We start from the raw sequence: 27887 nt of genomic DNA on the forward strand, positions 1-27887 counted from the left end.
ATATAATATACCTGCATTCAGGTGTTACATGATGCTGTGCTAAAATAGAGTATCCACAAGTAAATCCAGTGCCAGAAACAAGTAAAAAGATGTCTGAAAGACAAGAATATGAACAGGTAAGGCTTGCCTCACAATTGTATTTCCATGCTAGAAAAGGCTTGCCCTGTTTAATTTGTGCCAGCCACACAGTCGTTAAAAGCACAAGAAATCATTCACTTTGTTCCTGTTCCTGTACTTCTCACTGCCAGCTGCTCCTGTTGGAAGAGAACAAATCTCTTAATCAGGGAAGATACAGAAAATCCCTCACATTCCTTCCTTCTGGTTGCTTAGCAACAGTGATTAAGTGACTAAGCATCCTTAGCAACAGCAGTGCCTCCATATCTGCCTAATAAACCTTCGAATGTTGCCTCCATGTTCTGCTTTCTTTAAAGATGTCGAACTGACATCTAAGCTAGGAGCCCAATGGAGGCAGGGAGAGAATGAACATGAAGATGAACTAGAAATTATTCAAAGTTCTACTCCAAAATGAACTTAATTCACCTTTAGTTTTCCTGGCAACTTTGGGAAACTACTTTTGTGTGTAGTTCAGATTTATTTATTTTTTTAGCTAGTTCAGTGAACTTGGTTCAACTGAAGGAATTCATTCCAAGCACTGAGGATCCCTCCACCTTGTTCTGCAACAGTACCTCAATCCAGCCTAGATGCTGGATTTAAGGTGCTGCCTTAAATATACCTAACATAATGTAACATAAGGAAAAAGGATAAATCCCTCATTTGATGATTTTATTCACTAAGCAAGTCCAGGTATTTTATGTCCACCAAAAATCCATAGCTGACAGCTCCAACTGGTTTCCCTCAGACCTTCAGAATATCTTAAAGAACAACATTTTTGAGCCATTCTGCAAGTTTCACATACCATTTGGGTGGTAGATTTCTAGACACTGGATGATATTCAACTAAGTTTTACTTAAAGTAGACTTACATGTTGAAGTTAATGGAACTAAGTCAAGCCATGTTCATTAATTTCCACGGGTTAAACATCAGATTGCAGATGTGGGGGGGGTCATATTTTTGGATACTTCCTCACATAAAAACTCCCTGCATGTTAGCTCCGGGGAGGGGAATAAAATTGGACAAAATACCTGTCGAAGTGCAGTATACTCTGTCCATTTATTATACATTACATTTATTTATATCAGGATACAAATCCTCCCAATGTAGCTTTGAAGTAACATAAAGATACATCAACAAAATCACAATAATAATGTTGTTTACTCTTTTTATCCACTCACCATAGTACAGTAATGTACGCATGCATCTGTATACCATTGCACTATAAGAACTATATGTTGCTGTTGTTTAGTCGTTTAGTTGTGTCCAACTCTCCGTGACCCCCATGGACCAGAGCACGCCAAGCACTCCTGCCTTCCAGTTTGGTCAAATTCATGATTGTAGCTTTGAGAACACTGTCCCACCATCTCATCCTCTGCCGTCCCCTTCTCCTTGTGCCCTCAATCTTTCCCAACATCAGGGTCTTTTCCAGGGAGTCTTCTCTTCTCATGAGGTGGCCAAAGTATTGGAGCCTCAGCTTCAGGATCTGTCCTTCCAGTCAGCACTCAGGGCTGATTTCCTTCAGAATGGAGAGGTTTGATCTTCTTGCAGTCCATGGATCTCTCAAGGGTCTCTTCCAGCACCACAATTGAAAAGCATCAATTCTTCAGCGATCAGCCTTCTTTATGGTCCAGCTCTCACTTCCATACATCACTACTGGGAAAACCATAGCTTTAATTATACGGACCTTTGTCAGCTATATAGTAAATTCTTAATGAATGGCTGGGCTTCAGTTCCTGCACAGAAGCATCCTCTTTGCAAAGTTTTCACATTTTGCATTTCCACTTACTGTGCTGTAGTATTTGCAGAAAATAACTTCGGAGGAGTCCCTGTTCTCAGGTGAACCACCATAGTAAACATGTAGCCTAGCTAGATGAATGGAAGGGTTGGCTCCAGGCTGTTGTAGTTCTTTGGTCAACCAAGCATTAGTAGACCCCCTTTGGCACCGCCCCTTGCTTCTTGTTGATTTGGATCCTGAACCAAAAGCATAGACTTCTCTATTGGACTGCTCCATTAATTATGCTCTCTTTTTGTCAGTAGTGTTTATATCCTTCAAACTATACAAACCCCATTACTGAATATTCCAAAGACACTTACCAAGGAAGAAGCCCCCACACTGAACATAGTGGGACTTAATCCTGAGCAGACATACAAAGCATTCGGTGGCTCAGATCTGCTGCAAAGTGCACTCTTTGCCTGCCAGCCTGAAATTCCAGTGGGTGACTATAGACTGTGAGGAAAGATGGATCTGAGATTTGGAGGTGATGCCATCTAAGGAGGGAAGAACTCACAATAGCAAGGGGAAGAAAGAGAAACATGATTAGGCTGGAAACAGAAGATGGAGAAGCAGGGAGACCCTGAGGGTTTTGCTAGGCTTGCTTGCCAAGAGAGAAGGGAGATTTAATACCTGTCCTTGGGTGGCGGCTTAATGGGTTGGCGTCAAGGCAGTAGAAACAATTGAAACAATCTGTCTTTGTTTTGCACCACCTGCATGCTCTCTCCTTCTATCTTAACCACTGATTATCCAATGCCTGAAACCTCTGGGCTGTAGCCAATGTTATTTCTACTCAGAGTAAACCCACTGAAATGAATCGACATGACTAGCTTAGCCCCATTAATTCCAATGCCTTACAGGCCTCTTCCAATTCCTTCACTTGGGATCTGTTTGCAGGCCTGTTGCCTGCTGCATTTACCTCCAAATCTTTTTCCTGTAATGCTTCTGAATCTGAGGTAGGGAGGGCAACCAAAATGATCAAAGGTCTGGAAACCAAGCCTTAGGAAGAACGGTTGAAGGATCTGGGTATTTTTCGCCTGGAGAAGAGGAGACTGAGAGGAGATAGGATAGCCATCACCAAATATATTAAGAGCTGTCACATGGAAGATGGAGCACTCTTGCTTTGGAGGGGAGGACTCCAACCAATGGCTTTAAGTCACAGTAAGAGGTGTTCAACAGTTGAATGGACTCAGAAGGTGGTCACTCACCTTCCTTGGTGGCTTTTAAGCAAAGATGGGATGGCCATCTGTCAACGATGCTTTAGTTGAGATTAGATGACCCTCAGGACCCCTTCCAACTCTACTAGCTAGCTATTATTCCTAGCTCTGGGCTTAAGGAATATATTGTTTCCAGCTGCGGCATTTTCCTTTTATGGGTCCCTCATGCTGCAAATGCAAAACAAACATTAGCAGCATCAATAGATGTAAGTTCCTACAGCAATCTCACTGCCTGCTCTATAGTGGCAGGAAGTTCCATTGATGAACATCCTGCTTACTTTGAGTTCTTTGATGCTTATTCTGTCAGGGAATAAATGCAAAAAAAATATGTAATTGCACACTGCACATTAAAGGAAAAGCTCATTAGCAGTAAATGCTTTGAAACAAAGACCGGGGGAAAGATGCTTTCAGGAAAGGCATCACCAAATGTTCTGCACCGGTGCGGGCAGTAATAGATGTCAACAGTAGCAGAATGTAAGCATCACAGCCAGACACTGGAGAGACCTGTCAGGAGTAAGCATGGACCAATGGTACCAAATAGTATGGAAACAGCCCTACTAGAAAAATTAACCAATAAACTGAAACCGACATGGGGACAAATAGAAGCCTTCACCCCGGTATGGCTCCCCTTTATCACATACACAGCCCAACAAGACAACGACAAAAATCCACCAACAGCATACAAATCAATATGGCTAACCTGATCCAAAACACCCACCCACCCCACTCACACATGAAAACAAAGACCACCACAGCCAACCACAAATGAACAGCCACACCCTAGGCCAACCCCAACCTCTCTCACCACCAAAGGAACACAAGCGAACAGCAAAGAACCTGCACAAGCAACGCTGACACCAAACCCTACATATAGTAAGTAAAAGAGAAACATCACCACCCGACCCCACCCCCACTCACCTTTCCCCCCTCCAGCTCTTTCCCCCTTTTCTTCCTAATGTCTCAACAAATGAAACTGATTTGTAAAAATGTTACATGGGGGGGGGGAGACCAGAGAGAGACATTGCAAACACTTTTGTAAATCAAGTAAATTTTTAATAAAAAATAAAGTAGCAGATTGTCTCATAAGGGAGCCTCAAATAAGCAATCACCAGCTGCTCTTCCCCAATAGAAACTTCTAAGGTCCCTGTGGAAATCTTAGGGTGCTTTGCAAGACCCAACCATGTCATTACAATCTTAGTACCGTCAAGCTCAGACCCGGATGGCAGACTCTGAAGGGAGATGAGTCAGAGGTTGGAGGAGATGGAAGCAGTGGCGGAGGAACCCTCTCTGGCACCTGGGGCAGGGTAGCCTGTACGTATTGCGCACGTGCGGCTCTCTTGCACCATCTCATACGGGCATCCGTACGGGCTGCCTCTTGCACGACGACCACACGGGCTGCTGCACATGCGCACTCCATTCAGGATGCAGCACATGCACAGTCCGTATGGGACACTGCTCATGCAACAGCCTGTACAGTCATCGTGCAAGTGGCAGCCTGTACGGACTGTGCATGTGTCGCATCCTGTATGGAGCGCGCACGCAGTCGTCGTGCAAGAGGTAGCCCATACGGATGGTGCGAGAGAACGTCAGCCCGTACGGACGCCATGCGCCCTTGGCCGTTCTACATCGGGGGGAGGGCAGGAGCCATCTTGTCACACACCCAACCAGAGTGGCACCCGGGGCAGTCCGCCTCCCACTTCGTATGCCCCTGGATGGAAGCCTTTCCCTCTCTCCAAACACGTACGGCCCCAAAGTTGAGACAGGAGTTCCACCCTCTTCCCCGCTTCCTGTGGGGGAAAGAGTGCTGTCGGAGTCTGGGGAGGGCTCTGAGCCACAGCCTGGGGTGACTGAGCAGGAAGTAGAGGTGGAGGCCGGTCCAGCGCTCTCTCCCAGGGGAAGGCAGCACCTATGGGGAGGCAGGAGACCCAACCATCTAGATGTAGCCACCTGCTTGGAGGCAAGACCTGCAAGAAGAGATTCTCATGAGTAAGGACTGCACCCCAACTCAGCTTTAAAGCTTGGCTGGTGGGTGTGAATACTTGTTGGAACAACTTCTCAGCTCCCACGAAGTCCGGAACTCCTTCTTGCTGATCCTGGATTCACAAGCCTTGGCCCTGGTTCTTAGGCTCACGCCCCAGGTGCCTTTCCACCTGCATGCCTGTTTTTATCGAATTACCGTATTTTTCGCTCTATAAGACACACCAGACCACAAGACACACCTAGTTTTTGGAGGAGGGAAACAAGAAAAAAAATATTCTGAATCTCAGAAGCCAGAACAGCAAGAGGGATCGCTGCGCAGTTAAAGGAGGAATCCATCTTGCTGTTCTGGCTTCTGGGATAGCTGCGCAGCCTGCATTCGCTCCATAAGACGCACACACATTTCCCCTTACTTTTTAGGAGGGAAAAAGTGAGTCTTATAGAGCAAAAAATACAGTAGTTTCCTTGGGACCTTTGAATCTGTTAGCTCAAAGGGCAGAGTGGTCTGTGCTGTCTGCTTTCCCTGCCGCTCAATCTGTTCAGCTGCTTAATTTGCCTGTTAGTTTGGGTCTCCCCAGGCCCAGTCCATCCCTCTAATCTTTACACAAATGTGCCTGGCCCACAGTTTGGGATTCGATGTGTGAAAATGCAGGTTAGGAGCACAAACTTTGTCAATTTGGAAGGGGGGGGAGAAGACTGTAAAAGGTGTTGACGTGAATCAGAATACTCATGGGTTTCAGATCTGGCTGTTTCTGGGGGAGGCCAGGATCAGGTCTTGGAGAGATAGCATTGCCTTGCTTTGGTGGTGAAAGCCCCATGGGATTGCTGGATGGGTAGGTGGGACAGTGAACCCTTAGGGAGTTGAGAGTGGGGCCGTATCCTGAGCAGTGCCGGATTTACGTATAAGCTAATCAAGCTATAGCTTAGGGCCCCACTCTCTTGGGACCCCCCAAAAAAATTAAAGGAAAGAAAAACTGGACGTACATTTCCAAAATATAAGATGAAAATAAAACCTACATACCGCAACAGTGGCAAATGGCATTAGATACATATTAGGTCCACAAATGACCATATAGCATATATTCAACACAAAAAACAGCGAGAATTTGTGTTGACAAAGGACAGCTGGACATAGAAAGGGCCCTGTGACCTTCAGTAGCTTAGGGCCTCATCCAACCTAAATCCGGCCCTGATCCTGAGTGACCCTCTCCTCCTTTTTCTGCTCCTCATTAGTGTCCCCTGAATGGAGCAGACTGTGAAGGGGGCTCTGCACCCAGGTAGGTGTGCATGGCTTTCCATGGAGAGCGTGGGCGCAGGGACCTACGAATCCCACACACACCTTGAGAGGGTTGCGGGGAGGCAACGGACGTGGGGCTGTAGGAAGCGCAGCCCCGCTTGGAGCAGCGTGGAGATGTTTTGGGAGGCAGCCTTGGGAGATGGAACAAAGGCACTGCTGGCAAACTGGCGTGGGTGGAAATGCGAGGTGAGAGAGAGAGAGAGAGAGAGAGAGAGAGAGAGAGAGAGATGTGCTTCCGCTTTGCTGCTACCAAAAACGGGGCAAAACCAAACAGAAATGTTCAGTCCTGCATGACTTGGGGAAACGCATGCTCTTGGGGGCAAAGAGTGCGACAGGCAACAGCTGATGCAATTTCAAAAGCTCAGGAAAAGAGGATGCTGGCATGTTCTGAGCCTCCCTGCAGATATATTATCCAGTCCCTTTGCTTTTTCTTCCCTCTGTTGTCGCTGGAATCTCTGGGCGACGGAGAGCAAAGGGGAAGGGAGGTGGCTGAGCTCAGCTCATGGTTTCCATCTTTATTATTCTTCATTGATTTGCTTATTCATTAAAGTGTTTTAGTCTGCTTCCCCATCTGTGTGAATCCTATGCAGCGATTATAGTATATATCACAAATGCCAATGGGCAAGAGGAATCAGTCTTGGCATTTTGGGCGTGGTTATGTGGGAGGGCAGGAAAGGTGATCCACATGATCCCTTGAGACAAAGCAGTGAACCAGTGGAGCATTCAGAAGTATAGCTGTAACACGATTTCCTGGTAAGCATAAGCATAAGCCTTAGGGGACATTAGCAAAGCTAGTATTGGAGTGCTCAGGATGGGTGGCAGAAGGGGATATTTTATTTTATTTTTTATTTTTTTATTTTTTATTTTTTTATTGATAGTGTATCTGCCTGCAGTCTGCAGCACACCAGTATTTTATAGCCTTTTACAAGTTGTTAGAGCAACTTTAAAGTGGGACAGGGCAAATTTCCATAAGATATTACATACACACATACACATACACACACACACACACACACACACACACACACACACTATCTTAGACTGACTTGTCCTTCCTTAATTGGTAGTGACATCAATTAGCGTGGATAATTGGTGTCTGAGCTTGCAGGAATGGGCCCATAAATAGAGATATTGCAGGGTATTTTTAAGCATGTATAGTAGTGGGGAATTCTCCTCCTCCAGCCCTTGTGAATTGCCTTCTAGTGAGCTCAAAGTGTTGCCACTTTTCTGTTTGTCCAGCCTGCTTCTTCACCCTCAGGGCACGGATCCCTTGGCCCACCTCACCCATTCTGTGCCCCTTCTTAGTAAAGGCAAGCAATTGCAGGCGATGGAATCATTTGAAAAAACCAAACACAGCACATCCCCTTCCACTGAAGCTTCACAGGTTTCTGTGGGGGGCAGCGGGGGGGGGAGGGAGAAGCATCCATGGATGGAAATTCAGATGGCGCAGAATGCAGAAAATATCATCTCGGGCATGCAGTTATTTTGAAAATCTGGGTGCTTTTATTTAAATGTAAATACTATTTTTTAAAAAAAATCACATTTAAATTAAAGTACATTTGTCACAATATTGCTTCATAGTGTGGATTTTATTCTAATGAAAGGCTAAGCCCTCCTTTTTGCATGATTAAAAATGCCCTTCCCCAGTGAAAAATTCTTTTTATAAAAGCATGGCGAGAGATCTGTTAGGCACCTTTGGCCCAAACAGCTACATATAATTTATTTAAGGAGTCTGAGCTACTTTTTCTTTTCCATCTAGGCATCCCTGCGAGATAGGTCATCATGGGACAGAATGACTGTCCAAGTCCCCTGGCAGCCTTCACAGCTGAGCTGGGAGCTGAATCCAGGTTTCCCTAGTTGAAGCTCAAGTCCGTCCTCTGCACCATAATACTAGTGAGGTGCCTTGCAAGTCCTTAGGCATCTAGGGTTCAGTTCTGTGCATGGAAATATTCTCGTCGCAACATACATATACCGTATTTTTTGCTCTATAAGACTCACTTTTTCCCTCCTAAAAATTAAGGGGAAATGTGTTGTCAGGGGTTCAGGAGCAGAGGCGAGGGCAAGGGAGGAAACAGAGAGTGAAGGGGAGGAGTCCGAAGGAAAGATGAGCGATGACGACGACCCGAGATCTCCGAGTCTTTCCAGTGAATCGGAAGATTCACAGAAAGGAGCGCCACTGACCAGAGCAAGGGGGGAGCTTAGGGGGACACCCCAGGAAGAAGGGACAAAGGGGGGTTCAGAGAGCAGCAGTTGGAAAGGGTCCGGGGGGTCAGCGTCAGAAGAGTCCCGGAAGGAAGAGACCACGGGGGGCAGAGGGACCCAGAGAAGAACGGTCAGGAGGAAAAGGTGGAGTAAGGCTAGGGTATTAAGTTGGTGTACAGGAGGCGGGGACTCAGACGGAGCTTCGCCGGTCTAGCTTATAAGACGTAGAGTTGCGCGCTGCAGCTTGGAAATGGAAACTGTAAATCAATAAAGACTTTTATACAGTGAACGCTGGCTAGCGTGATCCTCTGTGAGCTCGGATCTGGAAGCAGCTCTGACGTGTGTTCATCTTATGGAGCGAATGCAGGCTGCGCAGCTATCCCAGAAGCCAGAACAGCAAGAGGGATTGCTGCTTTCACTGTGCAGCGATCCCTGTTGCTATTCTGGCTTCTGAGATTCAGAATATTTTTTTTCTTGTCTTCCTCCTCCAAAAACTAGGTGCGTCTTGTGGTCTGCTGCATCTTATAGAGCGAAAAATGCGGGTATATGTGTTTTTTTCCCTATGTCCACGTCAGCTGTAGCCTAGGCAGGGGAGCAGCTGCCACCTTGGGGAGCGGCTTCTGGTTTTTAGTGCCCAGGTGCCCCCCCTTGGGAAGGAGAGGTGGCCTCTGCTGGCAAATAAAGGAAATCTGGCTGAAATGAGAACTGGTACTACGATCCTGTAGGGTGTGGGGTCGGGGGTATGTTTGTGCATACGCACATGTGCAAAAAACCAAACCAAACCAGAGGTAAACAGAAAGACAGAGTTCTTTAGACTGGCCTAAGCTATAGGCTTGGTTTGCACATGAAGGTAAATAAGATGAAAGAATCCCGGAGGAGGTAGACTGTATAGGCATTTCAGACTGTAAGTGGGAGGAATGCCAATTTTTTTAAAAAAAATATAAAGGTAAAGGTAAAGGTACCCCTGCCCGAACGGGCCAGTCTTGACAGACTCTGGGGTTTGTGCGCCCATCTCACATCTATTGGCCGGGGGCCAGCGCTGTCCGAAGACACTTCCGGGTCACGTGGCCAGCGTGACAACACTGCTCTGGCGAGCCAGAGCCGCACACGGAACGCCGTTTACCTTCCCGCTAGTAAGCGGTACCTATTTATCTACTTGCCCCCGGGGGTGCTTTCGAACTGCTAGGTGGGCAGGCGCTGGGACCGAGCAGCGGGAGCGCACCCCGCCGCGGGGATTCGAACCGCCGACCTTTCGATCGGCAAGCCCTAGGCGCTGAGGCTTTAGCCCACAGCGCCACCCGCGTCCCATTAAATATATATATATATATATATATATATATATATATATATATATATCTGCAGGTAAAAAAACAAAACCTTTTGGGAGAAATTTTCTCTCTAGCCTTTTCTCTCCTTTGCTGTGTTTTCTGCATGTAAAGATTTTCCTAATGTAGAAGAGTAGTCACACATCTGATCCCTCTTCTACAGTCTGAAGTGTTAGCATTCATTTTGCCCCATCTGGACTCGGTTATATATCAGTCCAGCCTCATTCTGTTGTCTGGACCAGGCCTCAGTCTTTTTGCCTGGCATATAGTAATACAATGGGAAACGGGTGGCGCTGTGGGTTAAACCACAGAGCCTAGGACTTGCCGATCAGAAGGTCTGCGGTTCAAATCCCCGCAACAGGGTGAGCTCCCGTTGTTCAGTCCCAGCTCCTGCCAACCTAGCAGTTCGAAAGCACATCAAAGTGCAAGTAGATCAATAGGTACCACTCCATGCTGGCCACATGACCCGGAAGCTGTACGCTGGCTCCCTCGGCCTATAAAGCGAGATGAGCTCTGCAACCCCAGAGTCGGCCACAACTGGACCTAATGGTCAGGGGTCCCTTTACCTTTACCTTTATAGTAATACAACTCACCTAACCCATGAGGGCTAGTGCTTTGCTTGACTCTCTAGTCAGTTGCAGACCTTGGGTCCTCAACTTTCAGCGGCGCCCTGCGCAGCACCAATATTTGGCACCCTCTCGCCTTGCATCCTAGTGGTGCCCCCCCCAAGGCTCTGTGCCCAGAGTGTCTGAACCAGTGGTGCTCCCCCATCTCTGCCTCTGCTCCAGTCCTCACTTCTGGTACTTCTTCTGTGAGTATTGCAGCACTGGAATAATGGAAAGGACAGGTGAGGAAGATGGCTCCTGAGGGTGTGTACTCCCAGGCATGATTTGCCTGAAGTTTGGCCATAGCAGCTTCTCACACTGCGCACTGTGTCTCTATGCGTGTTTAATCCTCCTCCCTCTCCTTCCCTTTTGTTGTTGTTGTATGCAGATCTCCGGCCTCTGCCTGACGTAGCCATGACAGGGAACTGCACCCGGGAATGCACAGAGTTTGGTCACTCTGACACCTGCTGGATGCCAGGTCAGTCCTCTCCAAGCCGGAGGCCCAAGAACGCCCTCAAACTCTCCACATTTGTGCCTTATCAAGACAGAGGGAGTCAAGAACAAGTTGGGAATGGCAGCCCCAGACTCTCAGAAGAGCGCAACACCAAAATGGCTAACCTCCACCTGCTCCCCACGTACAGTGCCTTCTCCAACAGTAGCCATGAGCCCTGCAAGGACTCCCCCATGGAGGAAATCCCTCTGACCCAGACCTCGGACTTCCAGGCAGCCACCACACCATCGTCCCAAACTGCCAAGCGGGAGATCTACCTGTGAGATGAAGAGGACCGTGGAAGGTGCCTGCGAAACACCTCAGACCAGTGTCTGGATTTCAAAGAAGAATAAAAAGAAGGGACTTTTCAAACTGTGATGCTTTATCGCTCGCATTGGTGGTTCTGTGCCTGCCAGGTGAGAATGCCTTGCCCAGGCCCTGGGCACAGGAACACTTTTTTATGAACTCATTGCTCCCAGGGCAAGAGAACCGATGTCAACATGAATTACCAAGCTCTCAGTAGAGTGGTCCCTAGATGCCTGGAAAGAGGGAGAGAGGAACGTAGCGAAGAGGGCTTGGCCTCATGGCTTCAGGGCTGGGGGTGGGGGGAAGGGCTGAGTTACCAAAGGTCCATGTAGACTTGGTGGAGTCCATTGGGCACAGGGCCAAGGGCACCTGGCACAGGTCCAGGGGGAAAAGCTGCCTCTCTTGTTACTGTAGACTCCTGTAAATATGAATCTTAGGAATGACATTTGCGTCCTGCCTGATCAGAAGTTTTATTGTCCTTGAAACAAAAAGACTTTGAAACAAAACAAAACCACAGGGAGCAATTTCCAGCTTGAATCTTTCACCACACAGAAGAGCACATGGGAGCAAGTGCTTCCAAGCAGCCCACCCTCGCCTTCCACAGTGTAAAAAGGATGGGGCACTGGCTGGTGAGGGGAGAGCTCTGGCCGGTCACCAGGATTGGGCGGAAGGGCATTGCAGAGCTTTCAACCCCAATCTCTTTCCAGACTTCAGCAACTCTTCTCGTCACATGTGAGGAGGAGGGAGGAGCCTTAGAGCTGCTGGTTGTGGCTTCCATCTGGTCCTCCTTTGCCCCTGCCCCCTGGACAGTGGAGCTAAGGCCAGCTGGAAAGGTGGAAGAGACGTCCAACCCCCTAACTTCCCAGTATCTCTTCTGCCTCACGCGAGGCAGGGAACTCCCATGGGGTCACTGGGCCCCAGCGCCATGATCCCGGCCTTTGAAAAGTCTGCCTGTAAGCCACCATTGCCTTTGTGAATGGAGCTTTGACTCAGGGTCACATTGGGGGCCACGAGGCCTCTGTATGCTGGAGTCACCCCCCTCCCTCCCTCTGCCTTGAGACCAGAGAGCCAGCCTCAAGGGCTCCAATGTTCTCTTTGGGTGCCACAGGTTTAGCCACATAGGAACTCTCTGGTGGTATCGTGGTTCCAGCAGGGCCCTATAACAAATCATGGAACTACCCTTGGAAGCATTGATCCCCGCAGTGGGTTGTCCCCTTGGATGGGTGAAAAGACCAGCCCCAATTGGGCGAGGGGCACTCTTCCACCTCCAGCCACCCATGGGCTGCTCAAGTAACTTGGTTCTTCAGTTGCTCGTAGGTGTCCTGACTTAATTGGACCTGGCTCCATATAGCCAAGAGCTCGTGGCCATCCCTGCCCATCCACCTGTCCACCCTGCAAGCGGTGGGGCTTCACTCCAATCTGCATGGCAATGGAGGATACAACTGTTTGTCCCGCACAACATTCATTGGTACAAACTCCAGTGTGGGAGCTCTGTTCACCTGACCACTGATACTTGTTGGGCCCGGCTCAGCCCTCTTGGTCCCTGCATTGGACTTGGTTCTTCTGGTGCCCATAGACCCTGCCCCCTCCCCACATTTTGCCATGGGTCATGGATGTGTTCTTCTTAGCTGGGCTGCAGGAGGCAGACTGGTCGTCACCCTTTGCTGTGTCTCTGTTCAACTTTCTCTGTTGCATGGATCTGGGGAGAAGGGGAGAAGCACCTCGTGGTATCTGCAGGGATACTTCTCCTTAGCTTTTGTGGTACAGTTGTGTGTGTGTGTGTGTCCGGGCTGACAGTCTGGAAGCAGGTAGGTGGGGAGGAGCAGTCTCCAAGACTGAACAGCCAGGCCAGAGCCAGAAGCTTTATAGGACCCTCTTGTCCCATTGTGTCATCTGGCTCCCACCAAGTAGGTTGCTAAACTATCATCTTCTGACCACTGGCACTGGTGACACCAAAGTGCAGAACAGAGCAAACAAGCAGTTTCCTTCAATGGCTGCCACCAACCAGAGAATTAGGTGTCTGGATCTCAGTACTAGAGTCCTCCGTTTGAGATCCCTGGTGACTTGCAGTCTGCACGAGAGCAAAGGACGTTCCTGTTCTGTTGCCTACACTCTCTGAGACTCAGGGCTGGTCACAGATGGTAGGGGGCGCCTTGCACTACCTATTTATTCTGGTACCAAGAGGCTGGGTGGCCAGTGGTGAGCTTTGACCTCAAAGGAGCTGGAAATGGCTGTTCTTCCCATACCCACTCAAACACAAGCGTATATCTGCTCTGCCCAGGGATCAAAGGGATTTCAGCCACCCATCCTGAACCATACATTGTCCTTTCCAGACACTTTAAAGTGTCACTCTAAGGTGGAGAGGGGGCAGGACCCTCTTGCTCTTCCATATTAGTACTTCCCTGCTGTGGAAGGCATAGATGGGAGCCAGGCTCACTCACCAGAGAATACCTGTGGTTCCCAGGTAAGGTTACCTTATTTCATTTTTAATAATAATAATAATAAAAATGCCTATGGAATGGGACATTCAAATAGGCCTGTCCATAAGTTGGGCCTGCTGAAAGAAAGCAAAAAGAACACAACGGAAAAGCCCAGGCCTTTCGCTTGACAACGGGCATTTTAAGGCTACCCTCAGCCGAACGCTGCTCCCATCCTTGGAGACATTTGCCACAGGGCTCCATGGAGCAAAATGAGCATGTACCAAGCAAGCTAGGGTTACTTGTCCCCTTCTTAGTTAGGCAAAGGCCGATACGTGAATGTGAATGACAGGCCGGATCAATCCACACTGGTGTATCTGATGGTATCTCACATGGTGTGTGTGCGCGCGTGTGAGTGTGAGTGTGTGTGTGTAAAGTCTTCCACCTCTTCCCTCTTGGTTTGCCCCTGGAAAATCGGATAAAAGAAGGCGGAGGGAGGAAAGAGAAGGGGGCTTGGTCTCTGGTGCCATGAAGGAAAACCATGAGGAAAACCACGTTCAAGACATAGCTGCCTCCCGCGTGCGGCAGAAGAGGTGAGGATGTTTTGGGGGGACAGCGGTAGTGCCATTGGGCTGAAAGGCCACGGAATAGGGAGGTGCCACAGGGTGGTGCAGGCGATCTCCAAGAGCCCAGGTGCCACCAGGAGAAGCTCATTTTGCACAAGTCAAAGCCAGAAGGAGAGAGCCTATGTGCACAGAGATGGGGTGGGGAAGGAGGAGGAGCTCAAGGGTCCTGGGCTAGACAAGCACATTGAAGGGCGAGGGGGGAGGGAAGGACACTTTTGAGCACTGCACTAGGACAAGCCAGGGGTAAAACCAAAGGTGGGAGGCCAGGCACAGGCCAGCTGTGTAAGATGGAGCCAAGTGACCCCTTTGTAGCTCTTCGTGTTGGTTCTATTTATATGAGATTTCAGTTCCTTGCTTGTGATGCCTTGTTTTTTGTACAGTTTTATGTACATGCAGGTGTAGCTTTTTCTAAAAGGAGGAATCCTACGGCAGAATAAAGAGTACCCAACTATTTTTCAGATGGTGACCTATGTTTAGGCGCTGCCTCTCTTGCTAAGGTTGTATTGCTCTCAATGTGATGCATTCCCCTTGCACTGGGAAGGCTTTGGGCCCGGGGCTTCGTTCTCCCCAGGCACCATGAGCACAATTGATTCCCTTGTAATCCTTTTTGTTTGGAACAGTGAGCATGACACCTTGTGAGCCCTTTTCTGTTCTCTTCCATTCTGTTTGTTTGCTGAGCTGTCAGATGACAAACTCCACTGTAATTAGCCCTCCCAAAGCTTTACAATAAAAATGTGAAAACCTTCTGGCTTGATCTGATTTATTGGCTCGGCAGATCAGTTAGGGTAGGTGTTAGATATGTGTACCGTGGGCTTCTCTCCGTATCATTTCTGAAGGACAAAATATGCAACCAGGAAGACCCATGACTAGATCTCCGTGTGTGTGTGTGTGTGTGTGTGTGTGTGTGTGTGTGTGTGTGTGTAAAACACCACTAGCCTGTAAATAAGGGTTAGTTAGCCTGGAACAGTAGCACCAGAAGGAGGGAAGGGGATTCAATGAATTCTTCCAGCTCAGTGTCCCCTGCCAGATGATATTTGCCCACAGGAGGGAAAGACATCTATATTATGCCCATTTTCATAGCAGAAAAAAAACAGTTGTGTAGCCTCTTATAAACTTAGCTTAAATATATCAAACTTGCCTTTCAGGGCAAAGTTCTCAAAAGGCATCTTGCAGACAGAAGTTAAAGGCTGCCAAAATGTTAAAGCCTGGCAATTTAATAATATTAATAATAATAATTTATTATTTATACCCCGCCCACTCTGGGCAGCTTCCAACAGAATATTAAAACACAATAGTCTATTAAACAATAAAAGCTTCCCTAAACAGGGCTGCCTTCAGATGTCTTCTAAAAGTCTGGTCGTTGTTTTTCTCTTTGACATCTGGTGGGAAGGCGTTCCACAGGGTGGGCGCCACTACCTAAAAGGCCCTCTGTCTGGTTCCTTGTAACCTTACTTCTCGCAATGAGGGAACCGCCAGAAAGCCCTCGGCGCTGGACCTCAGTGTCTGGGCAGAACGATGGGGGTGGAGACGCTCCTTCAGGTATACTGGACCGATTTTATTCTGGCATAATGTGGATCCACTTCATTGTGGATCCAATGAAGGATAATTATGCATATGATGAAGTGGACTCTTTATTTGCGTTGTGCCAATAGTCTGTGTTGTATCAAGTCCCTCCCTCCATCCATCATCCCCTGTGAGACTTTTAGCAGCTTCAGTGAGCAAGTAAATGGCCTGGGGGGAACAAAATTTAAAGTATCCCTTGTGTGCCCTGCTGCCCTGAGCCAATTTCCCCACCCCGGGGGGCTGTTTTAAGAAGGCTGCCAAACAAGTGTCTGAGGTCAGCAATATGGCTGGATGAGAACGAATAAACTGAAACTCAGCCTAGACCAGATAGATCAAGGAAGTGGGGTTCCGCCTGACCTCAGGGATATTGTTTCTCATCTGGGAAAGCTGTCTGCCCCACACCTGGGGCACCCACAGAGTAGCTGCAGCTGCCGTTTTCCTGGATTCCTCTCTCCCGAAATGAAACCAGGCTGCCTGGGTAAATGCCCGGACAGGGCTGTCTTTTGCAGATGCAGCTCTGAGGCGCAAATATCCACCCTGCGCCCCCAAATTACCATGGATAGTGTTGGGGTGGTCGTAGCTGCGCACTGCCATCCATTGGGGGGTGGGTGCAACTCTCCCCCATGCCGCTGCGGGAGAGTGATCTTTGCAGTGGCTTGGGCAGTGGCGTAGCGTGGGGAGTGCAGGGGGGGCAGGCCGCACCGGGTGCTACATCTGGGGGTTAGGGTTAGGGGGCGCAAATTACTTGCCTTGCCCCGGGTGCTGACAACCCACGCTACGCCACTGGGCTTGGGAGTGACGTTGCTCCCCTCCCAAGCTTCCTAGGGAGGAGAACGATCCCCGCAGAGACTTGGGAGGGAAGCTGCACGCCTGCCAGCCTTATGGTTGGCGGGGTGCAGCTGGCAGGCATGCAGGGAAAGGGGAGGCCACCGGCAAAGCCCCACAGCTCCCCCACTTGCTGGGGTGCCCCTGAGAGGCCAGCGCCCTGGCACGATGCGCCACTAAGCCCTGTGGGAAAGATGGCTCTGTGTCCAGAACTTTAGAAAGGTGGGGAGATCTTTATTTATGGTGGCAGGGGCCTGTTTGGCTGTAGTTAGGGGGTGGTGAGGTGGGCCCCCCCAAGGGGCGCAGGCAAGGGGGCACACAAAATTGGCTTAAAAATATGTCCATAAATGAAAATATTGATTATTGCCTCATAAGAAAAGGTTTTTAATAGAGGGTGAATTGAATGGGGGGGAGGGTTAGAGTGGAGGCGGAAAGAAGAGCTAATTTGGGGGCGCAATCTGGACAGTTTTGCCAGGGGCGCAAGATCACCTAGCTACGGCTCTGGTACCGCCCTCCTCACTCTGCAAGCCTCGCTTACTGGGATCATGTGGCGGCAAGGGTGGGTGCTGGTCCCGTTAGGGTGGGGGGGAAATCCTGCCGGATGCCTGTACCTCATGGGTGGACTGGCCCTGTTCTCAGTGAATCATTTCCCCAGGACACCCCAGTGATTTGGGAAGGGAGTTTGGGTCTGTTTTTTAACCCGGATCTATGCCTTCCCCAGCACAAGCCAATAGAGATCTCTTGATAGCATTTCCCAAAATCCACGTAGGGGGAGTATCTCTTCCACCAGGAATCTTTGGAGGTAACTAGCAGGGCTGTGCACTGGATTCAGCCAAACCCAAAGTCAGATCAGTTCAGGAGGATCTTGGGCCAAGGGCGTGGGCCAAGTGAGGTGGAATCAGCCCTGGATCTCCCCTGATGTGTACCATAAGTCCACCCTTTACTTGTCAACTTAGGGAGCTTCATCCCTTAACCAGATGTGCTTGCTTTAGTCGGCAGGGAGAAGCAAATAGATTAATGGAAAACCATTCTCTGCTGTCCCATTTATTTATATTCCCTCCCTCCATTGCACCAGGTAAGCAGCCCACCACCTCATGAGATTGGGAGCAGTTCTGGGGGTTCCCCTCTGTGCGTTTTTGCCTTTGATAAGGTAGGCCCACTGTACCTCCACATTACTGGAAGTAAAATGTGTTTAAAATCATTTCCTGTCAAAGGAAACGCATAGAGGGCACATATAGAGCTCCTTCTCTATGCTGGGCATTTTCCACTTATGTAGAGCTTGCCGGGGGGCAGGTTGGTTGGAGAAAGCAAACGTATATCAAACTGGGTTGCAGGAAAATGTCAAAACACCCTTGTGAAGTTCTGAGATAGTTCTGAATCTTTGGGGCAAGCTTGATGTGACTTGAACCAATTGGAAGGTCAGCGGTTCGAATCCTCGCAACGGGGTGAGCTCCCGTCGCTCGGTCCCTGCTCCTGCCAACCTAGCAATTCGAAAGCACGTCAAAGTTCAAGCAGATAAATAGGTACCGCTCCGGCGGGAAGGTAAATGGCGTTTCTGTGCGCTGCTCTGGTTTCGCCAGAAGCGGCTTAGTCATGCTGGCCACATGACCTAGAAGCTGTACGCTGACTCCCTCAGCCAGTAAAGCAAGATGAGCTCCGCAACCCCAGAGTCGTCTGCAACTGGACCTAATGGACCTTTAACACCTGGAGAATTCATGGCAAAGCTGAGTATACAAAAATCAAACCTACACACATTTTCTTTGTCATGAATGCTATTGAACGTGAACATGAACGTTGCTAACTGAGCTTTTCAAGTAACTATGCTTCGGACGGCAGCCAAACGGGATGGGGGAGGGCCCCACAGGGCTGCCAAGAATTATTTCAATAAGGTGAAATACCAGAAATACAGTGGTACCTCTGGTTACAGACGCTTCAGGTTACATACGCTTCAGGTTACAGACTCTGCTAACCCAGAAATAGTACCTCGGGTTAAGAACTTTGCTTCAGGATGAGAACAGAAATTGCGGCGCGGCAGCAGCAGGAGGCCCCATTAGCTAAAGTGGTGCTTCAGGTTAAGAACAGTTTCAGGTTAAGAACGGACCTCCAGAACGAATTAAGTTCTTAACCCGAGGTACCACTGTACTTCAAATGCAGTAGACAAGCATAGAATTACATGTTGTTACGGTTATTGCCAGAATTTGGTGCAAGGGACAAATATCAGCGGAGCTAGATTTCACAGAGAGGAGCAGGCTGGAGGTGAGGATCCCAACAAGAACGCGCGTCGTGATAAGGACCGCAGCCCAAGTTGTGGGAGAAGGGTCCACCATAATGGGAAGAAAGCATGTGACTATACAATGTAATATTTTGCCGTAGGTGCTAAAAGACCAGAGGCTGAGCCTGCCTGCTGAACTCTGGGCAGTCTCTCAACCCCTGAGATACCAGGTGTGCTTATATCCAGCCTTTCCCTGCTAGCTTTCCTAGATTGGAATGGGGAAGGGAGCCATTGAGTTGACGGCTTGGTGCGATTCACTGGAAGGAAATCCGCAATGGGAGACCAGAATAGCTATTGTCTGGAAAGGAAACCCGGTGGAGTGGGGGGGTGTCAGCAGAAGGGAACAACTTTTCTTTCAAGGCGCTGACGCAGAGTGTGTGACTGAGAACAGGAGGAAATCCTGATCAAAGTAAAAATAAGTGTAGACAGGGGGAGGTGGCCGCCTCCTTAGTATTTATTATTTGAAAATTGCTTTATGGTTTTATTTAGTTTTTTCAGTTCCTTATTTCCATAACTTACACCCTGTTCTTCCATTGTATTTCGAGAAAAGGGCTTCAGGGTGATTAAAAGTGGGGCCTTGCCACCCTTGGGTGCTCGTAGAGGAAGTGACGGCATCTCGGGTGGCCAGCTGCTACTGCACAACAGCACTTCTGGCACACACCCTGGTTTGAACCCAGTTGGGCCCGGCTGTGGAATTGGGCACCAGCTGCTGCCAACCTCTCACATCCAGTTGGTGCATAGTACTGAACAGCCCAGTCCACCACCTTACAGCCCATTCCACGCTAAACTTTTGAAAACAGCACAGGATGTGGAGCATCACACAATTTATTTATTTATTTATTTATTTATTTATTTATTTATTTATACATACCCCGCCCATCTGGCTGAGTTTCCCCAGCCACTCTGGGCAGCTCCCAATCGAAAGATACATGTGAAGCATGTGAGAATTGCAGGATTCATGTGCAAATGTGACATTTCACTGCACAAAGGAGTAGCGTTTTCTTGTTGGACCTCACCTAGGAGAATGAAAAAAACACTTCTATTTCAACATCTCAAGGTAGGGTGGTGAATTTTAGGTACAGCTGTTGATCTAACCTAATACTGTATATATTAATATTTTTGAAATCAAAAATGGGCTTGGCCCTACTCTCTCCTGTTAGCCTTTCTTAGCCTTGCTTCCTTCATCCATCCATGAATTACTAATATGATTTTCTTCAGTATTATAGGAATCTAAACTTATTGGAAGAGATTTTTCTGAAACATTTTTCTGAGAATTTTGCTTTTCTAAACTGTTTAAAAATCCCCCTACCCAATGCCTTGCAGAATAGTTGGTGAAATTCACATGACAACATATCTGATGGGATATGTTATGTTAGTCTCAGGAGTGACATCATAACGCCTTTCCTTGTTTAAGCTTGTGGTCTGCAGAACTGGAGACTTTCATAGCCATGGAAATCAGGGATATATGAGAGACCTGAGCATACACAGCCACTTCCTAACTGAATCTAATCTACAGCAAGAGGCAGGATTGAAAAGCCAGACTTAATACTCTCTACAGCAACTACTCACAGAAAATAAAGGAGCAGATGTAGGAAGGAGCCTTGAAAGATATCTTGATGTTATGCTTGGGTATCACTTGCTGTCCTTTGGCTGGATCTCAATGCTGGCAGGTACAGTGGGCTTCCTGACACCCTGGACTTCCTGTGACTGCTCTGTCCTCAAAAGCAGCACGTCATCTCAACTCGCTTTGCATCTTGGTGTTGGAAGTGCTCATCCCAGATCTCTGAACCAGCAGTCCTTCTTCCTCTTGGGTGTCCAAAAGCCATGGATCAGTTTCTCGTGCAAGTAGCACTGGCAATAAAATGTTCTGAGGTTCCTCAGCTGAGCTCATTGGAGGCACTCAAAAACAAGGAGCCAGGATCATAAGTGTTAAGTCGTGGGTGAACATATCAGACCACACAGCGATTCTTCAAACGGCTCTTGTTTATTCACAGGCCAGAACAGAACTGAACTGAAGGGTTCAGCCAGCCTGCTTGTATAGAGCTCCAGTACAACGTAACTGTAACCACTTTCTGTAACTATCCAATCACTGAACGTCACTTTCAATCCCTTATTTGCATATGTGGACCTGAACTATCTACAGTATCACCCTGCTGGCCCAGGGTGAGAACTTCAGTACATAACAATAAGCATTTTAAGCTGCTTTCAGGATTTCTCTGAAAGGTACAAAGCTATGAGAGAGATGCCAGCACCCCTGCCAAGAGACAGGTCTGTATTTCTCACAGCATCGTGGGAGTAATTGGTCAAGATTAGCTTAACAGAAATAAATCCAGTGCGCATTTGAGCCGCTAAGGCCACATAGACTTGCACTGACAGCGGGGTCAGGCATCAAAAGTCCGGCACCCACCAGGGGCCCAAACCCTGATTCTGACCATACTAACAGGAGCCTCGTGGGGCTGCTTTTCCATATGGTAGTGAGAAGGAACAGAAGCTACTGTCTGCTTGTTTGTAATTCTAGGACTGTCCCTGGAAAGTATGGACACTTGGCATGGTATAGAACAGGGGTCAGCAACCCGCGGCTCCGGGGCAGATACTAGCGAGGGGAGGAGGCACATTGTGCGCCCCGACACTCCCCACTGTGGCGGGCGCTGTACTGGCTGTGACGTCGCATGGGGACGGTGCGTGCGATAGTCACGCACTGTCCCGACGTCACCTTCCCGCCTGCCCGCCCGCTACATTGTAAGGGGCATGTACGCTAGTCACTGCATTGAAAGGGGGCATGTATGCTGGTCACTGTTATGAAGGGGAGTGAAGAACACACACACACAAAAAGGTAACTTGTTAATTTAACATTTATTTCTATGAGGAGGAGTAATTCTGAGGGGTCAAACAAAGAAATAATAAAAAGTGACAAAAAAGTTATTTTTATAATGATGAGTTTTGCGGCTCCCAGTTTTTTTTTCCTTCGGAAACGGGTCCAAGTGGCTCTTTTTGTCTTAAAGGTTGCAGAACCCTGGTATAGAACCTCAAAAGAATGTAAATTATAACTGTCAAATGGTGGAAACCCAAAATACACAGCAGGGGGGGTCTGATTTGCATATTCTATGTAGCAATAGTATCTGTTTGATAGTCTGAAGTACTCTTGAGTCTTCCGCAGTCGGCTCTACAGAAAGCCTAGGCGATGGCTCTCTCTGCCTGGCAGTGGCAATGCAAGCACAGATGTGCAGGTCTTGGTGGATAAAGGATCTGTGGATAATTTTTAAAAAGCTAAATGAAGGTCTGCCTGGCTCTTATTCCAAGAAGAGGTGAGAGAGCAAATGGGCCATTTTGTTTAGCAGTGGCCGGGAGCACCTTTCCTCAGCTGCAGCTGGTAAAACAGCTGTGACTGTTTCTGCACCAAAATAGTTTGATCACCGCAGTTTAGGCACTGGTGACTTCAAGACCTGAATGCTGCACTCAGTGTGAGGCTTCCCTATTGATTGATCCAGAAACTGCAGCTCGTGCAGAATGCTGGCATGAGGCTGATGCTGTGACATGCATATCAAAGGGATACATTGCTGCAGTCATTATCCCTCCATGTGGCCTACCTTTCAGGGTGGTTGGGAGGATAAATGCTGGAGAAGAATCCTGAACATTCCCAAAAGCTTCTGCAGAGCCTCATTCTACACCTTACCACACTGCAACCACTGATTAAGGGGCAGGGTTGGAGTTTGCAGTGCACGAGGTTAGGATATTCTATGACAGCTCATGTTCCCACATTAAATGTTGGAGATATTAAATGTCCTGCAGAAATATTGGTGAGCCCTTGTCTGACCAAACAGATGTACAGTATTCCTTAACAACAAAAAGTAGGCATTGCACATAGCAGCCACTAGGTGTCTCTCTCTGCAAGCACTGCACTTCTGACGGGACATGTGGCTTCATTTTTGGATCATGACCTTGCCCTTTGCGATCTGCCAGTACTTTGGTTTCCATAGGCTTCAGTGGGGCAGGGAAAGCTTAATAACTTCTGAACTGATGCTCAGAACTTCTCCCAACCAATGCATGATCGTCTTCCATGGAAAACTTGAATAAAGTACGTAAGTCATTCCAGTGGCTTAGCGTGGGTTGTCAGCACCCGGGGCAAGGCAAGTAATTTGCGCCCCCTAACCCGTGGATTTGCGCCCCCTAACCCTAACCCCCAGGTGTTGCGCCTGGTGCGGCCGGCCCCCCCTGCACCCCCCACGCTACGCCACTGAGTCATTCACACAAAGATAGGAAAGAAATGTGTTGGATCATTTCTCAAACAAACAAACAAATGGGGCAGTATCAATTTTCAGCACTTTTTAATTTGCTATACCAGTGGCAATTTTCATCAGATTGGTTTGAAATCTGAAATGGTTGTAGACCTCATCGTGCAGATCATGTATGCAAAATTTCAAGGTGTTAGCTAAGCAAGTGTCATTCCTATGAACTATAGAATCTTGAAAGTGAACTTTTCCCCCTCTCACCTTAACTAAAGGGAAACACTTCTCACCCTTTATTGGACTTTTAATTGGCTTTTTGTTCATTTTAGTAAATAGAGTCATTTGATCACATTTCAGGTGGTTGCATCAGGAGGTGTGATGGGGAATGGGTATCAAGTCATCCAAAGTCGGGTCCCAGGTTCCCCTAGGTGGGGTCCCAAGTGAGAAAAGGGATCCCTAGATCAGGACTGGTGAACCGTTTCCATTGACATTGACAGTCAGCTTGAAGGTTGCGTGACCAGCACACATGTATGCCCATGCACACAAACACAGACCACAGACACGAAGCTCTCTCACGCCAGCTCTTCAGGGATTGTTCCCTGAACAGCCAGGGATCAAATGACGTTTCCCACCCCACTGCCCAGTCTTAGCCCTGCAATATGAGGAGAGGGGAAGCCATCTCTTGGGGAATGATCCTTGAATACCAGCAGTGTATCCCATCCCAGCAGCCCTGCCCAAAAAACCTTCCTGAACATTTCTGCTGCTCTTGTTACTATTCCTGTGACCTGGATTGCCTGCACAAAATGTGCCGGCCTCATAGATGATTGATTGGGCTTTGATTGGGTTGCACAGGAAGAGGCTGGAATCAATGGCTTTTTGCTTCCAGCTTTATGAGATTGTGCTCCCATGAAAAATGCCCCTGCATGCTGGCTGCCTTATGCAGCAGATGTAGCTAGGACTAACTAGTGCTAGGTGATTGTGTCCCAAGTTACAAAGAAAATGCTGTCAGGATGCTGACGGAAGCCATAACATTCATTCATTCATTTACAACTTTGATGACCACTGTCAAGGTCAGGCGTAGGCAAACTAAGGCCCGGAGCCAGATCCGGCCCAGTCGCCTTCTAAATCCGGCCTGCGGACGGTCCGGGAATAAGTGTATTTTTATATGGGTGGTGCTGTGGGTTAAACCACAGAGCCTAGGACTTGCCAATCAGAAGGTCAGCGGTTCGAATCCCTGTGTCGGGGTGAGCTCCCGTTGCTCGCTCCCTGTTCCTGCCAACCTAGGAGTTCAAAAGCACGCCAAAGTGCAAGTAGATAAATAGGTACGGCTCCGGCGGGAAGATAAACGGTGTTTCTGTGCGCTGCTCTGGTTCACCAGACGCGGCTTAGTCATGCTGGCCACATGACCCGGAAGCTGTACGCCGGCTCCCTCGGCCAATAAAGCGAGATGAGTGCCGCAACCCCAGAGTCGGCCACGACTGGACCTAATGGTCAGGGGTCCCTTTACCTTTACCTTTACCTTTACATGAGCAGAATGTGTGCTTTTATTTAAAATGCATCTCTGGGTTATTTGTGGGGCATAGGAATTCATTCTTTTTCTTCCCCCCCCCCAAAAAAAATATAGGCCAGCCCCCCACAAGGTCTGAGGGACAGTGGACCGGCTCCCTGCTGGAAAAGTTTGCTGACCCCTGTTCAAGGTGGTCCAAGCAAAATGGAAGGAACAGGCTTGGGGTTCCAAAACAGAAGGGAGGGGAAGGGAAGGGAAGGGAAGGGTGCTGTTTCAGAACCACACTTTGCCCTGCAGCTAAAGCAGAAAACAACAAACAGCTGTCTTAGCAGTGTCTTGAAGCAATTGGCAGAGCTTTATATGCTGGACCAGGAAGTGAAGATGACAGTCCCAGCCATTGGCCCCAGTGCAGGTCATTTATTTATTGAATTTGTTATTGCTCCTTTAGGTATCTTTCTTTAATACTATGTTGTCAAGTTGAGGGGGGGGTTGGTGTGGGTCCACAAAATCTGCGCCTTTTATCTGTTTTTTAAAAGCAATACAGTGGTACCTCAGGTTAAGTACTTAATTCGTTCCGGAGGTCTGTTCTTAACCTGAAACTGTTCTTAACCTGAAGCACCACTTTAGCTAATGGGGCCTCCTGCTGCTGCCGTGCCACAATTTCTCTTCTCATCCTGAAGCAAAGTTCTTAACCCGAGGTACTATTTCTGGGTTAGCGGAGTCTGTAACCTGAAGCGTATGTAACCAGAAGCATATATAACCTGAGGTACCACTGTAATTCTTTTTCCTGACCACTACCACTGTAATGGGACATGGGTGGCGCTGTGGTGTAAACCACTGAGCCTAGGGCTTGCTGATCAGAAGGTCGCCGGTTCGAATCCCCGTGACAGGGTGAGCTCCCATTGTTCGATCCCAGCTCCTGCCAACCTAGCAGTTCGAAAGCACATCAAAGTGCAAGAAGATAAATAGGTACCACTCCGGCGGGAAGGTAAACGGTGTTTCCGTGCGCTGCTCTGGTTTCACCAGAAGTGGCTTAGTCATGCTGGCCACATGACCCGGAAAACTGTCTGCAGACAAACGTCGGCTCCCTTGGCCTATAAAGCAAGATGAGCGCCACACCCCCCAGAGTCGTTTGCGACTGGACTTAAATGTCAGGGGTCCTTTACCACTGTAATACCAGAAACTGACGCCTCCCAAGAGACCTTGAAAGCTGCTCATTGAATTTTTTTAAAGGCCACACCCACTCCTACAGTTCAGTCACACCCACTTTGAAATGCCCCTCCAGAGCATTGGGTCAATATTGGCCCTCTGCCTTAAAGAAGTTAGCTACCCCTGCCCTAAAACATGCTCTAAACTCAAGTTCAGCCAAGAGTTCTTCAAGACGTCCTCCATCTGTATTCTTACCATTGTTCCCGCTGCTTCGTTGTTCCCACTCACTCAGTCCAGCATCAAACTCTGTGACCTCTTGCCAGCAGCAGAGGGTCCTTGGGAGCAATTGTGGTCTATCCCCCCCCCTTTATTAATAGTCTTACAATACATTACATAAATATATGATACATCTCATAAAGTAAACTGAAGTTTCAATCATATACACACAAAAATAAAAGAAAAACATATACTTTATCTTTTCTTACCTTGAACTTGTGCTGTATTTATGTAATTATTTATGTAATTATTAACAAATTATTTATGTAATTATTTATGTAATTATTAACAAAAATTCTTGTTATATAAAATTATAGTAAAAGCCATGGTTTTCCCAGTAGTGATGTATGGAAGTGAGAGCTGGACCATAAAGAAGGCTGATCGCCGAAGAATTGATGCTTTTGAATTATGGTGCTGGAGGAGACTCTTGAGAGTCCCATGGACTGCAAGAAGATCAAACCTATCCAGTCTTAAGGAAATCAGCCCTGAGCGCTCACTGGAAGGACAGATCCTGAAGCTGAGGCTCCAAGACTTTGGCCACCTCATGAGAAGAGAAGACTCCCTGGAAAAGACCCTGATGTTGGGAAAGATGGAGGGCACAAGGAGAAGGGGACGACAGAGAATGAGATGGTTGGATGGTGTTCTTGAAGCTACTAGCATGAGTTTGATCAAACTGCGGGAGGCAGTGGAGGACAGAAGTGCCTGGCGTGCTCTGGTCCATGGGGTCACGAAGAGTCGGACACGACTAAACGACTAAACAACAACAACAACAAAAATTCTTACCAAAAATTCTTAACAAAAAATATCCTAAGGACTTTTGACTTCCTGTCAATTCCCGTTGTATAATTTTATTTTGATAGTGAATGTACCTACCATTATTACTCTATTCTTTATATATTCTCTAATACATTCTTACAACAATTTGTACCGTTGATCTTATTTCTCATATGTTTCTTTCTTTCTTCAAGTGCTGCCATAGATGATAAACCACTGGCATATTTTTGCACATATCTCTTATATTTGTCCCATTTCCCCCCCAAATTCTTGTCTTGAATTACCCCTTAAACTGTTGGTCAATCGCGCCATTTCCACATATGCTTGTAGTTTATTCTGCCACTCCATTAAAGTCGGAACATTTCCCCCTTTCCATTTTTTTGCTACTAGTGTTTGGGCTGCCACCGTGGCATATAAAAATATTTCTCTTAAGAAAAACGTAAGGGAGCAATTGTGGTCTAAGCTATCTCAGGACTTGAAAGACTGGCCAAGGTGTCAACAGGAGCACCAGCCATGCTAGGTGGAAACTTCCCAAAGGCTTTCAAGAATCCATCCATTTGCACAGGTTGACCATGTGGCTGTATCAGCCTGCAGGGGGAGAAGAATTCCCATTAGGAAAGGGTTTGAAAAGGGAGTTCAAAGAAAGTCCTCCACATGCAGACCACCATCCTCCTGTGCTGATTAAATGTCAGATCCAGAGTGGAGAATTGTACTACAAAGTGATCTTTAGCTCAGTTGGTAGAGTGTGAGGCTCGTCATCTCAGAGCCACACAGGATTCTTGCACTGCAGAGGGTTGAACTAGAACAGTGATGGCCAAACTTGGCCCTCCAGCTGTTTTGGGACTACAACTCCCATCATCCCTAGCTAACAGGACCAGTGGTCAGGGATGATGGGAACTGTAGTCCCAAAACAGCTGGAGGGCCAAGTTTGGCCATCACTGAACTAGA

The 27887-nt window shown here is 47.9% G+C and overlaps 1 protein-coding gene and 1 pseudogene across 5 annotated transcripts in view; both read left to right on the forward strand.

The window, feature by feature from the left end:
- Positions 1-15093, forward strand: part of PCDH1 (protocadherin 1) — an 87330-nt gene extending 72237 nt beyond the window's left edge. For 3 of the 4 annotated variants that reach the window (XM_082234215.1, XM_082234213.1, XM_082234214.1), the window contains exon 5: positions 10897-15093. In XM_082234215.1, coding sequence (XP_082090341.1) covers positions 10897-11282 — 386 coding nt within the window. In that variant the 3' untranslated portion in view covers positions 11283-15093. Of the gene's footprint in view, positions 1-6312; positions 6357-10896 lie in introns of all 4 variants that reach the window. The other variant, XM_082234216.1, reaches the window with a different exon arrangement.
- LOC309539751 (polyamine-modulated factor 1 pseudogene) overlaps positions 1-27887 on the forward strand; it is a 180027-nt pseudogene that overhangs the window by 116039 nt on the left and 36101 nt on the right. The gene's annotated exons all lie outside the window — the stretch shown is intronic.

The sequence above is a fragment of the Podarcis vaucheri genome (assembly GCF_965113315.1).
Source record: "Podarcis vaucheri genome assembly, chromosome: 8".
Classification (NCBI taxonomy): Eukaryota; Metazoa; Chordata; class Lepidosauria; order Squamata; family Lacertidae; genus Podarcis; species Podarcis vaucheri.